General features: G+C 40.4%; 1 protein-coding gene across 2 annotated transcripts in view; it reads right to left on the minus strand.

The window, feature by feature from the left end:
- TRMT6 (tRNA methyltransferase 6 non-catalytic subunit) overlaps nucleotides 1-14,362 on the minus strand; it is a 35,247-nt gene that overhangs the window by 8,391 nt on the left and 12,494 nt on the right. For both annotated transcript variants that reach the window (XM_063444001.1, XM_063444000.1), the window contains exons 4-6: nucleotides 9,538-9,629; nucleotides 6,385-6,468; nucleotides 5,256-5,380 (exon numbers count right to left, since the gene is read on the minus strand). In XM_063444001.1, the coding sequence (XP_063300071.1) occupies nucleotides 5,256-5,380; nucleotides 6,385-6,468; nucleotides 9,538-9,629 (301 nt within the window). The remainder of the gene's footprint in view (nucleotides 1-5,255; nucleotides 5,381-6,384; nucleotides 6,469-9,537; nucleotides 9,630-14,362) is intronic.

A 14,362-nucleotide genomic window follows, 5' to 3' on the forward strand; every position in this document is an offset into this window, starting at 1 on the left:
GATTTACTTCTATGCTTTGGGTCATTGTCCTGTTGCAACACCCATCTTCTGTTGAGCTTCAGCTGGTAGACAGATGGCCTTAAGTTCTCCTGCAAAATGTCTTGAAAAACTTGGGAATTCATTTTTGATAGCAATCCGTCCAGGCCCTGACGCAGCAAAGCAGCCCCAAACCATGATGCCCCCACCACCATACTTCACAGTTGGGATGAGGTTTTGATGTTGGTGTGCTGTGCCTCTTTTTCGCCACACATAGTGTAGTGTGTTTCTTCCAAACAACTCAACTTTGGTTTCATCTGTCCACAGAATATTTTACCAGTACTGCTGTGGAACATCCAGGTGCTCTTGTGCAAACTGTAAACGTGCAGCAATGTTTTGTTTGGACAGCAGTGGCTTCCTCTGTGGTATCCTCCCATGAAACCAATTCTTGTTTAGTGTTTTACGTATTGTAGATTCGCTAACAGGGATGTTAGCATTTGCCAGTGACTTTTGTAAGTCTTTAGCTGACACTCTAGAATTCTTCTTCACCTCATTGAGCAGTGTGCGCTGTGCTCTTGCAGTCATCTTTACAAGACGGCCACTCCTAGGGAGAGTAGCAGCAGTGCTGAACTTTCACCATTTATAGACAATTTGTCTTACCGTGGACTGATGAACAGCAAGGCTTTTGGAGATACTTTTATAACCCTTTCCAGGTTTATGCAAGTCAACAATTCTTAATCGTAGGTCTTCTGAGAGCTCTTTTGTGCGAGGCATCATTCACATCAGGGAATGCTTCTTGTGAAAAGCAAACCCAGAACTGGTGTATGTTTTTTATAGGGCAGGGCAGCTGTAACCAACACCTCCAATCTCATCTCATTGATTGGACTCCAGTTGGCTGACATCTCACTCCAATTAGCTCTTGGAGATGTCATTAGTCTAGGGGTTCACATACTTTTTCCACCTGCACTGTGAATGTTTACATGGTGTGTTCAATAAAAACATGGCAACATTTCATTCTTTGTGTGTTATTAGTTTAAGCAGACTGTGATCGTCTATTGTTGTGACTTAGATGATGATCCGATCACATTTTATGACCAATTTGTGCAGAAATCCATATCATTCCAAAGGGTTCAGATACTTTTTCTTGCAACTGTATTTGAGTTGCCGTGTTAGTCCAGTAATGGAAGAAAGTTGTATGAGCTTTCGGGTGTTCCTCCCTTTATCAAGTCTAAAGCATTTTTTCGTCAAAATTTTTTGAGTGCAGACACCGATACTTTTCTAGTCAAACTAGATTTAAAAATATATAATATATTATATTATAATATTAATATAATATATATATATAAAAATAAATAGTATTACTTGTTTATACCTGTAAAGAAACCACACATTTAGTTAGTTAACTTTGATTTTTCTCAATCGGTAGATAAAACTACTGAACACCGACCACCCATCTGGCTCATTAACTACAAAGAAAAACTGCAGAGTAAGTGCTCTCCCTGTGTGCTGGAGAAAATGGCGGCCATCTTGTCACACGAAGAGAGGCAGCGGGACTTGATCGCCGAGTGTCTGGAACTAAAATTGGACACTCGACTTCTCGAACGGCGGACAACTTTGCGATCGCCTGCTTCTTTTCACCGACCAGCCAGGAGAGCGCTATTCAGTAGGTTTGTTTCCACAAACTAGGGGAACAAACACTACCCATGAGCCAGGGGAACAGTTTGTGAATTTGTTCGATTTTTAGACTTCCCGAAATGGACCGACCGCTACCTCTGGAACTGTGGAACTGTTTTAGGCAAAACATCTTGTGTGCGGTCGGTCAAATTATGACCTCCATGGAAATCCCGAACCCCTGAACCGATCTGGGTGATTTTTGGATATGTTGGTCCCCCAGATCAGGGGATATGACTTTTGTGGGGTTTCCACAGGTTTTGAGGTGCTTTCAGGGTTTTGTGTAAATGTACAACTTTTTTTCTGCCTGGAGATAAGGGAGTTTAGTACAATCCTTGACTCTATCTCCCAAACACAGGGGAAGGATTATCCTAATTTATGTGGGAGTGTCCTGGATCTGAGAGCCAATGTACTTTACATGTACATTATTACAATGTACATTATTTACTTTGCCATGGTCACCCTGTGCATGGGGACTTGCATAAAAACCAGCCAGTTGGCCTGAATAAATTAATTCCTGTTGTACTCTTCATCTAGTCTAGGCTGCTGTTTGGGTATCCATCTGATTTGCTTGGTGAATTTACTTGTAAGCTGCATTTCTTCTGGAGAACGTTCGAATCAACACCCGAACTGCAAGCTATAATCACTCAGCCTCTAGCAGTTTGGTAGGAAACGAATGAATGGGTTCTGAAATAACAGTGTTCATAACAATACCTTTCTCAAAGAAAACCAATATGGATTTTCTGTGAATAATGTATTTTTTTTTTTTTTTTTTAAGAATTATTTCAGTGTGCATTTGCTGGATCCCATACTGTGTTTTGTACCTTTGGAAACAAATACACAACACACAGTATTAAATCCCCTATTGGATCCAAAAATCAAGTAAACCATTATAAGATATGTTAACATGTTATAGCTCGGAGAGCTGCAGGGCTACGTTATTAGACTCCTAAAAAGTCAGGTTATAGGTTTTATAAATTCAGGCTTGATTTTCATTCGCTGCTGTGCCTGTTTGGTTCTCCAGCAATTAGAGAAAACTTCCAGATCTTGGTGGATTAATGCAGGGACTGAATTTGATCCCTGGCTAGCCGAGCAGTATTTGCAAGGATTCACACTGACAAGGAGCAGCTTTAAGAACAGACAGCCACATCCCTTTGTGTCCCAGTGACATCACAACTACGCACACTATGAAAGCTTATGAATCCCTTTCAATACTCTGTACAGGAGTTCCTCTTCTGATGACGTATTTGTTAATTAAATTCCCAGTTAACACCATCCGCTGTATTGTCCTTGGTCTCTTTAGAAGCATTATGCATCAAAATTGTTCAGACTGGCCTCCAGCTATCCTGAGCTTAAGGAGTTCCAGCTGTTTAATGGAACTATAAAAATAACAAATCTATAAATAACAATCTATTGAGGTAAAATATCTGCAACGTTTCCCGTTGCTATTATACCTGAGATGGAACATATTTGTTATTTCAATTTTTCTGCTTTCCTAATTTACTCAACTAGAAATTAATTTAGGGGAGTGGAATTTATGTAGTCAATTATCCCCATATTACGTATTATTAAAACAAACTGATTAATAACTAATCGAGAACTCTTTGGCCAGAGGTGTAAAGCACAGTTTAGCTGGAGTCGACCCACTCTCCTTTCGATCATTGCATCAAAAATTACGTGAAACCATTCAAATCAAAATAATAAAACAAGTATAAAGTTATGCACATTTCAAGTTTCTAAACATGTGGAGGTTTGTAAGACAAGATCTACTACTGATCTTTGATACATTTCTATTTCTAGCCACATCTGAGGTTTTGTTCCTTTCACCACTGTTACAGCACTCTGAACATGCCTTGGATGTTGGCCTTGCTTACTGTTGCTTCATACTCTTAAAGGGACACTCCAGGCACCCAGACCACTTCTGCCCATTGGAGTGGTCTGGGTGCCAACTCCCACTACTCTTAACCCTGCAAGTGTAATTATTGCAGGTTTTTTTTTTTTATAAACGGCAATAATTACCTTAAGAAACATAGAATGTGACGGCAGATAAGAACCATGCGGCCCATCTAGTCTGCCCAGTTTTCTAAATACTTTCAGTAGTCCCTGGCCTTATCTTATAGTTAGGATAGCCTTATGCCTATCCCACGCATGCTTAAACTCCTTTACTGTGTTAACCTCTACCACTTCAGCTGGAAGGCTATTCCATGCATCCACTACCCTCTCAGTAAAGTAATACTTCCTGATATTATTTTTAAACCTTTGTCCCTCTAATTTAAGACTATGTCCTCTTGTTGTGGTAGTTTTTCTTCTTTTAAATATAGTCTCCTCCTTTACTGTGTTGATTCCCTTTATGTATTTAAATGTTTCTATCATATCCCCCCTGTCTCGTCTTTCCTCCAAGCTATAAATGTTAAGATCCTTTAACCTTTCCTGGTAAGTTTTATCCTGCAATCCATGAACCAGTTTAGTAGCCCTTCTTTGAACTCTCTCTAAGGTATCAATATTCTTCTGAAGATAGGGTCTCCAGTACTGTGTACAGTACTCCAAGTGAGGTCGCACCAGTGTTCTGTACAATGGCATGAGCACTTCCCTCTTGCTACTGCTAATACCTCTCCCTTGCAGGGTTAACTCCACCTCTAGTGGCTGTCTGCTAGACAGCCCCCAGAGGTCACTTCCTGATTTACAGCAAAGATTTTCTTTGCTAGAGCGTCGCTGGATGTCCTCACGCTGTGTGAGGACCTCCAGCGTCGCTCATTTCCTCATAGGAAAGCATTGAAAATCTTTTTCAATGCTTTCCTATGGGGAGCGCTAATGCGCATGCACAGCATTGCTGCGCATGAGATCTCCTCGGCCGGTGGGTGGGATCAGTCTCGCCCACCGGCCGACGGAGTCAGAAGGAGGAGCGGCGCGGAGGAGCAGACAGCGACATCGTCACTGCCTTCACCCCCTTCAGCAACGGTGGATTTGGGGGTGGGAGGGAGAGGGTACCTCCAGTGCCAGGAAAACGGATTGTTTTCCTGGCACTGGAGTTTTCCTTTAAAACAGAGTTCGGAGAAGATATTGCATGCATCAGTATGCATTAACATAGACAGACTTTGATGACAAATACAAACAAAGAGGCCCATCAAGTATGCCTGTATCACACAAAACATATCTGCAGTTTTTCAAGTTGGCTAAATTGAAGATTGATAAACTCTGCAGTGTTCATATACTGTATATTTCTTTATATTCCTGGTCACCAAACCAGATTGCCATGACAGTGTGTATGTCTATTTATAGGAGATTTATAAACAAGCCCTCCTAAAACCTTAGAATCTTACAAACCGCACATGTATTAGGGCTACTGAATCTTATCAGCATCCTTCTATGGTACAAGCGTAACAGGCATCCCATGCGTGTTTATTAATGGGTTGGTATTAATCAGTGTTTGGTTTAGTAAATTATTCTATTAGATTACAAGAATGGAAATCCTTTTCTATTATCCTGCACAACAAACAACATAAACAAAACACTTTGGACAAACACTGTAACGAAACAGAACACACGTAATTATACACGTTCATACAGTGACAATTTGGTAACAAAAACAGACACAGAAGTATTCTTACCTCCCATACGCTCCATAACTGCTCCCAAAACCAGTCCGGCGCATGTCTCCATTACAATCACTTTGCTCCCAGCATGGATATTCCCAAGAGTCAACATCTGAGCCAGTGTATCGTGTCTGAGCTGGCTGTCAAAATAGGAATGATAAGAACATATCACAGCAGGGCTCAGCCATGTAACAGCTCAGATCTTAAATACTTCTCAGTACGTGATGCAGACATTGAAGAGATTTATTGTTTTTATCTAGCATTTTTTTTCAATTTGTAAATGTAATAACATACTATATCACAGACTGTAAGCAATTGGTTTGCAATATCAAATGAAATGGTAGTATCGAATACATACTTGGTGAATTCAACGACCCTACTGATCCCTGCTTACCAAGAGACAAGTAATTTACAGTGAGTGTGCAGAGCATATTTAATACAGATTTTAGAGGCTGAGGTGCAGGTGACGTATGGCAAAAGTGTAAATAAACATTAATTCTTGGGCCGTGGCATGAGAAGTAGGAAAATAAATATAACTGAACGTAGAGAAGGAGTTAGACATGGAAATGTAGAGTGTGTGAATAATAATGCATGTAAAATGCTAAATAGTGCTGCTAACTGGAGAGAGTCTTAATAAGAGGGAGGACAAATTGGCAGCTTCTTAATTAGATTAAAGCATTATGTTGGGCCCAGAGTTTGACAGGTTTTGCAACTTTTTTGTGAACTTTAGCTGTGAGCAGCTCCATGCTGTGTATGTACTAGATTTTGTTGCATTTGAGATTGTTTGTAGGAGGCGGACATTGCCACTGCCCGGCTACACTAAAGCATTTTTTAAAATAAAAATACACAAAGCCAGCCGGAACGCTTAACAGGCGGCAAATGTAGACACCAGAATGTCAGAGTGCAATGACCAGGAACTGCAGAGCCGAACTGGATGGAATACAGTATTACTGTGATTACTTTGAGCTTTTATACGGAGAGCTAGGTTGGCTCGGATTCATGTGAGTCATTCCACATAAGGGGGAGTTTTTTGTTTTTTGTTTGTTCTTTTTTAAGCTAAGCAGGTTTTGAGAAATAGAAAATCAAGACTAAAATGCTCAAGAATCAATACAATTAGATTAAACAGGTAATAATGCATTCTTACCAGATCTTTCCAGGTTCTCTTGCATAATACATAATTGACAGAATTCGCGTAGACGGCTTTAAAATTGTAATGACTGCTTCATATCTGCAAATGAAAAACTGATTGAGCAATGTGTATGTAAGTGGTGTATTTGAAAACTCAATCTACATAATAGAGCAGGAAGCCCAATGCACAATATTTGTAAGAACTGAAGGATTGGCGAACAGCGGATACATTTTTATTGTTAAATATTTTATTCAGAGAATGGAAGAAACTGTATGAAAGTATTTGCACCACATTTTAATAAATATAAAAATAACATGAATAAAAAAAAGTACCCTATATCTAACTCTTGCCTAAGATGAAAGGGCTGTACGATCACAAGGCTTACAGGAGGCCATTAATGATTTGACAGCTCCTGTGTAGATAATAACGAGGTGTGGAAAAAAAATGGTATAACACACCTCGTTTTTTCATAACTGCAAAAACATTAAACTGCACGGTATTACTAAGCACATATAGTAAAATGAAATAAGTTATGAATTGTATTTGTTTATCTGTCTGTCTGTCATTCCATCTATCCTCCGATAGTTTATGATTGTGGCCTATTTCATAAGTAAAATATTTATAACAAAAACACATTAAATCCCAGTTAAACAAAAATAGACGGTAGCTGTCAAGACTGATGTCTGAACCTTTATAGGGACTTCATTTCCAATATGGTCGCCCTATTTTGCACGATAGCCCCAAGAGGTGAATAAAATGTGTGGATTTTATATTTTTGGCTGTTCCTGTTAAATCTTCTATAATCAAAGCCAACTTGCAAGTTTACACCAGGTAAACCCCAATGTCTGTTTTTAAAAAGGTACCCTTCCAGTGTTAAAACTGACCTTTCCAATGTTCATTAGGGTATAAAAGCAGAGCAGCAGACCTCTATAACAGCCCCCCTTTTAACATTGTTTGGATTCTCTGCATGTTAGGCTGCTTGAGGTTTCCTTCACTGACCTGCTATTGTTAAAAGTATTTGTCAGTCACTGTTCCTACACAGTATTCCATACTGAACTGTGACTAGTATAGCCAACATCAGCCAATCATGGGGTCAGCAGTAAATGTCTTAATATGTGGCTAGATTCTAATTTAACAACACATGACTGGTTTGGTGACCAATGTCATATGCAAGACGACAGCTATATATAGAGTACATGGGGTCTATACATACTGTTTGTCCATTCTGTTACCATTCCATCACTGCAAGGGATTTACTAGAGCCACATTCTACTTAAAGACACAACGTTAAATCCCTGTCCATTGTTATGTGATATGTACCATGAACTGCTGTATTATTTAGTCCACAACATCTGGAGTGCCGAGGGTTGCCAACCCCTTACCAGTGTTTAGATGTTCCAATAACCGTCTATGGTGAAGATGTCATTGTCTTTGTAAGGGTGGAAAGAGTGAGCTTACTCTGCCAGGAATCAAAGCTGCAGCCCTGGGGATTGAACATCTTCTAGAGGTGATGCAGCTGGAGCAATAGCCACCGAACTATCACCCCTGCTTAATTCTTCTAGATTCTAGATTTGAAACTGTTGAGAGCAGCTCTGAAGTTAACCACAGAGTGGGTGAGGGGTGCGGGCTCTGCCGCTATTGGCTTTCTGTTGCCAGAAGCCAATTTTGCACAGATTTCACACTAGCACATTCAATCACAGCTTTCCTATGTTCCCCATTGAGCTCAAGTTCAGCTCATTATTGATTTTTTTGATTGGGTAACTAAAATTATAGATCAGGGTGGTGCAGTAGACATTGCTTACCTAGATTTCAGTAAGGCTTTTGACACTGTTGCACATAGAAGGCTTATCAATAAACTGCAATCTTTGAGTTTGGATTCCAATATTGTTGAATGGGTAAGGCAGTGGCTGAGTGACAGGCAACAGAGGGTTGTAGTCAATGGAGTATATTCGAAGCTTGGGCTTGTCACCAGTGGGGTACCTCAGGGATCTGTACTTGGACCCATTCTCTTTAATATTTTTATTAGTGATATTGCAGAAGGTCTTGATGGTAAGGTGTGTCTTTTTGCGGATGATACTAAGATATGTAACAGGGTTGATGTTCCAGGAGGGATAAGCCAAATGGCAAATGATTTAGGTAAACTAGAAAAATGGTCAGAGTTGTGGCAACTGACATTTAATGTGGATAAGTGCAAGATAATGCATCTTGGACGTAAAAACCCAAGGGCAGAGTACAGAATATTTGATAGAGTCCTAACCTCAACATCTGAGGAAAGGGATTTAGGGGTGATTATTTCTGAGGACTTAAAGGTAGGCAGACAATGTAATAGAGCAGCAGGAAATGCTAGCAGAATGCTTGGTTGTATTGGGAGAGGTATTAGCAGTAGAAAGAGGGAAGTGCTCATGCCATTGTACAGAACACTGGTGAGACCTCACTTGGAGTACTGTACACAGTACTGGAGACCATATCTTCAGAAGGATATTGATACCTTAGAGAGAGTTCAAAGAAGGGCTACTACACTGGTTCATGAATTGCAGGATAAAACTTACCAGGAAAGGTTAAAGGATCTTAACATGTATAGCTTGGAGGAAAGACGAGACAGGGGGGATATGATAGAAACATTTAAATACATAAAGGGAATCAACACAGTAAAGGAGGAGACTATATTTAAAAGAAGAAAAACTACCACAACAAGAGGACATAGTCTTAAATTAGAGGGACAAAGGTTTAAAAATAATATCAGGAAGTATTACTTTACTGAGAGGGTAGTGGATGCATGGAATAGCCTTCCAGCTGAAGTGGTAGAGGTTAACACAGTAAAGGAGTTTAAGCATGCGTGGGATAGGAATAAGGTTATCCTAACTATAAGATAATGCCAGGGACTAATAAAAGTATTTAGAAAACTGGGCAGACTAGATGGGCCGAATGGTTCTTATCTGCCGTCACATTCTATGTTTCTATGTTTCATTAAGAAAGGGAGAAGGCCAGCTGTGTGCGTAAGAGTGTGAGGCCATGATCTATGTAAAGACTGACATCACATCCCTTCCCTATATCCTCAGCATTCGAGGAGCAGCCATTATTCACTTTACCATTAAGACATGCACCCTAATTAAATAGGACGGGAGTTTGGTCCCGGGGTGGCACTGCTGTCTGATTTGTAAGACTTACTTTTTCTTTTTTTTCTTAATGTATTTTTCTTGAGCAAACTCTGTCTTGCCACGGAATGTTGTGCTATTTTCAATAAGCTGCTGAACAATTTCCTAAGAAAAAAAATAAAATAAGAGTACACAAACTTTTAGATTAAATACACCGAATATAAATATTTTTTCTTTTACAGTGCAGGATATAGGAAAACTCTTTGGACATGTTGCCCATTCTGGGACAGCAGCAAAAATGCAGCTTTTCACATGTTGTATTACTAGAAAGCCCACGATGCTTTGCCAATCTGTTGACAAATCCCATGATGCTTTGCCAGCCTGTACACAACAGCTTTAGGGCATTCGGTTGGCGACACTAAGCTACCAAAATAACCAGGTGAGTACATGCAAAAGATACACATAAATGAAAAAAATAAAAATCACTGATTAAACCGACAAACTCTTACTTTGAGAATTCTCAAAATGTCCCTTGAGTGAAACGTATCAAACACAGAAACGGTAAAGAACGTAAGATTCCCAATTAAGTTTTAACATTTTCTGCAACAAGGATATGACCATGTCAGCTACACTTTATTAAAGCTGCAATAATAAACACATTCACACAGGATTGTTACATTTGTAGTAATTGATACTATTAGGTTCAAGATACAGAGATGCTGCGTGTAAATACAGTACTCGGCATTCTATAGCTGCTCAAAGGCTGTGATTAAAAAGTATATTAACTGGAACAAAATACTGCATTATCACATCGCATACAATGCGAAAACCTCACATTTCAATAGAAAGCAGCCGCACAATGTCTGCAGGTCTGCGGTAGGCCGCCAAGCCGACAACAATGCACGAAGACTTTCATTATGTAGAGCCATTATAAAGGATGCTTTAGAACATTTAGTGAGGACACACTGTCACCAATAAAAAAACATTACAGTGTGGCGATGGAACCGGGCTAGATAAGGGCACTACATATGGTAAGAAAGAAGGCAACGTCAGGTAAGTGGCTTGTTGCTGTTGAATAAGGCTGTCTCCATCCTGTCGTTGGTTACCATTCCACCTGTTGATATTGCATATTCTGCAGGAATTTACTGGAAATGTGTTCTAACCATAATTTATCTAACACACACAACATACTCGGTTACATTCTTGCCATCCGGTATCATCCGCTTAACCTTTATTTTATATTAACAGCTGAAAAAGTGTCTTGTATACTTTCTTGTATACTTTCTTGTATATGGATTTATCTTCTTGTTTACTGCCTTGTGGCATTCTATTAATAATAACAATAAACTACAATGATTATCCCTGTTCATTACTTTGGAGATTCTCAAGAATGCCATATATTCCTAGTTTTTCAACTCATTATAATAATAACTTGAACCTGGGTTTCTAGGTTGTAAGGCAGTGATATGTTACCACTACTTTAACCAGCCTCATCAATTCTAGTTCACATCTATATTACTGTGATACATTCAACAAGTGCTGCGTATGGCTAGCACTGGTACCAGCAATAATTGTGAACTACAATTCCCATATTACTTAGACAGTCAAGAGGCTTCATAACATCTGGAGAACAATGTAACATTCTAATTTAGGAATGTAATAGGGATCGACCGATTATCGGTTTTACCGATATAATCGGCCGATATTCGGTAATGGCCAATATAGATACCGATATTGCCGATAATACCTCCTAGGACCGCCAGGTCCTGGGGGGGCGGGCAGCAAGCATTTACTCACCTCCCAGCAGCTCCTCCAGCACCCCAGTGTAACTCTCGTGAGACCCACGGCCGTCAGAGCGTTGCCACGGGTTACCATGGCAACGTTCTGCGCTGGCCGCGAGAGTTACACAGGGAGCTGCTGGGAGGTGAGTAAATGCTTGCTGCCCGCCACCCCACAGCTCAGCCAATGCCACTGGACCACCAGGGACTGCTATATCCCCCCTCCCTGGCCAGGCAGCAAGCAGGGAGGGGGGGACACAGAAATAATAATAATTAAATATAAAAATATAAGAAATGCCCCCTCACACACACACACACACTCCATTATATACACATACTACACAAACACACTGTGTATATAATGCAGTGTGTGTGTTTGCATAGTGTGTGTATATAATGCAGTGTGTTTGTGTAGTGTGCACACTATATAAACACACTGCATTATATACACACTGTGTATATAATGCAGTGTGTGTGTAGTGTGTTTATATAATGCAGTGTGAGTTTGTGTAGTGTGTGTATATTATGCAGTGTGTGTTTAGTGTGTTTATATAATGCACACTACACAAACACACTGCACTATATACACACACTATGCATTATATAAACACACTACACAAACACACACACTTTGCATTTAGTATATACAGCATTCACTTTTACACACACACTGCATTCACTTTACGCACACTACACAAACACTCTGCTTTCATTATATACACACTGCATCCACTACACAAACACACACTGCATCCACTACACAAACACACACAGCTCCCCTGTCTAAACACACTGCATCCACTACACTTGGCATGTATATTTTGGGCATTTACCTTTAGAAATCGTTTTTATTTTCCAAAATGGTAAATATACAGAATATCAGCAAATTATATCGGCTATCGGCCTGAAAGTTCACAGAATATCGGTATCGGCTCTAAAAAAAATCAATATCGGTCGATCCCTAGAATGTAAACATGCATTCCTAGTGTTAGAGTGATATAATGGCAATTTACATACCTTATTCCTTAAAGTGTACACCTTAAAGCCCCATAGATAGGAGGCTAATGCGCATGCACGCCAATCACTGCACTGCCCTAATCAGCTGAAGAGGATGCCTTCTGAGAGACAGCCAGTGGAGGTGGTATTAGGCTGTAATGTATTGTTGACACAGCTCAACCTGCAGGGACAGTCTCTTTGCCTCAGAATTACTATAGTAAGCAGATTCTGGTGCCTAGAAATCCCCTTTAAGTATGTTTTTTTGGGGACCCTTTTGTTAATAGTAAAAAAAAAAAAAGTGTTAAATAATTGTATCTCAATCTCTAAATTGAACTTTAATCACATACAGGAGGCTCTTGCAGGGTCTAGCAAGCTATTAACATAGCAGGGGATAAGAAAATCTTAATTAAACAGAACTTGCAATAAAGAAAGCCTAAATAGGGCTCTCTTTACAGGAAGTGTTTATGGAAGGCTCTGCAAGTCACATGCAGGGAGGTGTGACTAGGGTTCATAAACAAAGTGATTTAACTCCTAAATGGCAGAGGATTGAGCAGTGAGGCTGCAGGGGCATGTTCTATACACCAAAACTGCTTCATTAAGCTAAAGTTGTTCAGGTGACTATAGTGTCCCTTTAAGTCAATTAACCTTTTGTCTTGAGAGGAGTCTGCTGCTGACTGAGCAGAGTTTAGTGGGGTCAGGTAGTGGAGAGGGAGGAGATATGACGGATGGGGAACAGGCATGTAGCTGGGTGACAGTGGGGAGAGGAAGCAGGGGGGGAGGGAAGAGGAAAGGGCTAGCTAGTCCTGATTTGGTGCAACCTAGCAGATTTGCCCGTTTGAGGGAAGATGTTGGGAGCATCAGCTCAGGAGTAGCTGTATTAGAGGAAGCTGTTACTTCTAACAGCCGAGGTGACAGCCCCTCTAGTACGGGTGGGGATCAAAATGTAAGGAAGGCAAGACAGGTTGTGGTGGTAGGGGACTCTATCATTAGGAGAGCAGATAGGGCAATCTGCCACTCTGATCGGCTCAACCGGACAGTTTGCTGTCTCCCGGGTGCTCGGGTCCGGCATGTTGCTGACAGAGTGGATGGATTATTGGGAGGGGCTGGGGATGACCCAGCGGTCATGGTCCATGTTGGTACCAATGACAAAGTAAGAGGAAGATGGAAGGTCCTAAAGAATGATTTCAGGGAATTAGGTAGCAAACTCAAGAAAAGGACCTCCAAGGTGGTATTCTCTGAGATATTACCTGTGCCACGTGCTACAGTGGAAAGGCAGCGGGAGATTAGAGAGGTTAATGCGTGGCTGAAGTCTTGGTGCAGGAAGGAGGGTTTTGGGTTTTTAGAGCACTGGGCCGACTTTGCGATTGGGTACAACCTATATAGTAGTGATGGATTGCACCTAAACGGAAGGGGGTCTGCAGTGCTGGGGGATAGGATGGCTAGAAGGTTGGAGGAGATTTTAAACTAGTAGTAGGGGGGGAGGGTCATAGCAATCTACAAAATGGAGATAGGACAGAAAGGAGATGGGCTTTAGAACAGTATAAGGAGGGTGGAGACGGGGGGAGGGGCAAGCTCAAAACAGAGAAGCTATGTAATGTTGGTAATTCACAAAATAAACAAGAGACGCATGATATTAAATGTATGCTTACTAATGCAAGGAGCCTAAATAACAAAATGGGGGAACTAGAGGCATTAGCATACACTAAACAATATGATATAATAGGCATAACTGAAACATGGTGGGATGAGACACATGACTGGGCAGTTAACTTAAATGGGTACACATTATTTAGGAAGGATAGGAAAAACAAGAAGGGGGGTATGTTTGTATGTCAACCATGATTTAAAGCCAAATCTTAAGCAAATTGAATGCGATGAGGAAAATGTGGAAGCTTTATGGGTAAATATCTGCTTGGGGGAAAAGAAGGGAAACCAACTATTGGTTGGGATATGTTATAAACCACCTAATGTTAATATTGACGAGGAACAACAGCTGTTTGAGCAAATTGAGAAAGCTGCAAATCTTGGTAACACTTTAATTATTGGAGATTTTAATTACCCAGACATAAATTGGGACATAGGGACTAGTAGCTCAGCAAAGGGAATTAGGTTTTTAAACTTGTT

The sequence above is a fragment of the Pelobates fuscus genome, chromosome 2 (genome assembly GCF_036172605.1).
Source record: "Pelobates fuscus isolate aPelFus1 chromosome 2, aPelFus1.pri, whole genome shotgun sequence".
In the NCBI taxonomy this organism is placed as follows: Eukaryota; Metazoa; Chordata; class Amphibia; order Anura; family Pelobatidae; genus Pelobates; species Pelobates fuscus.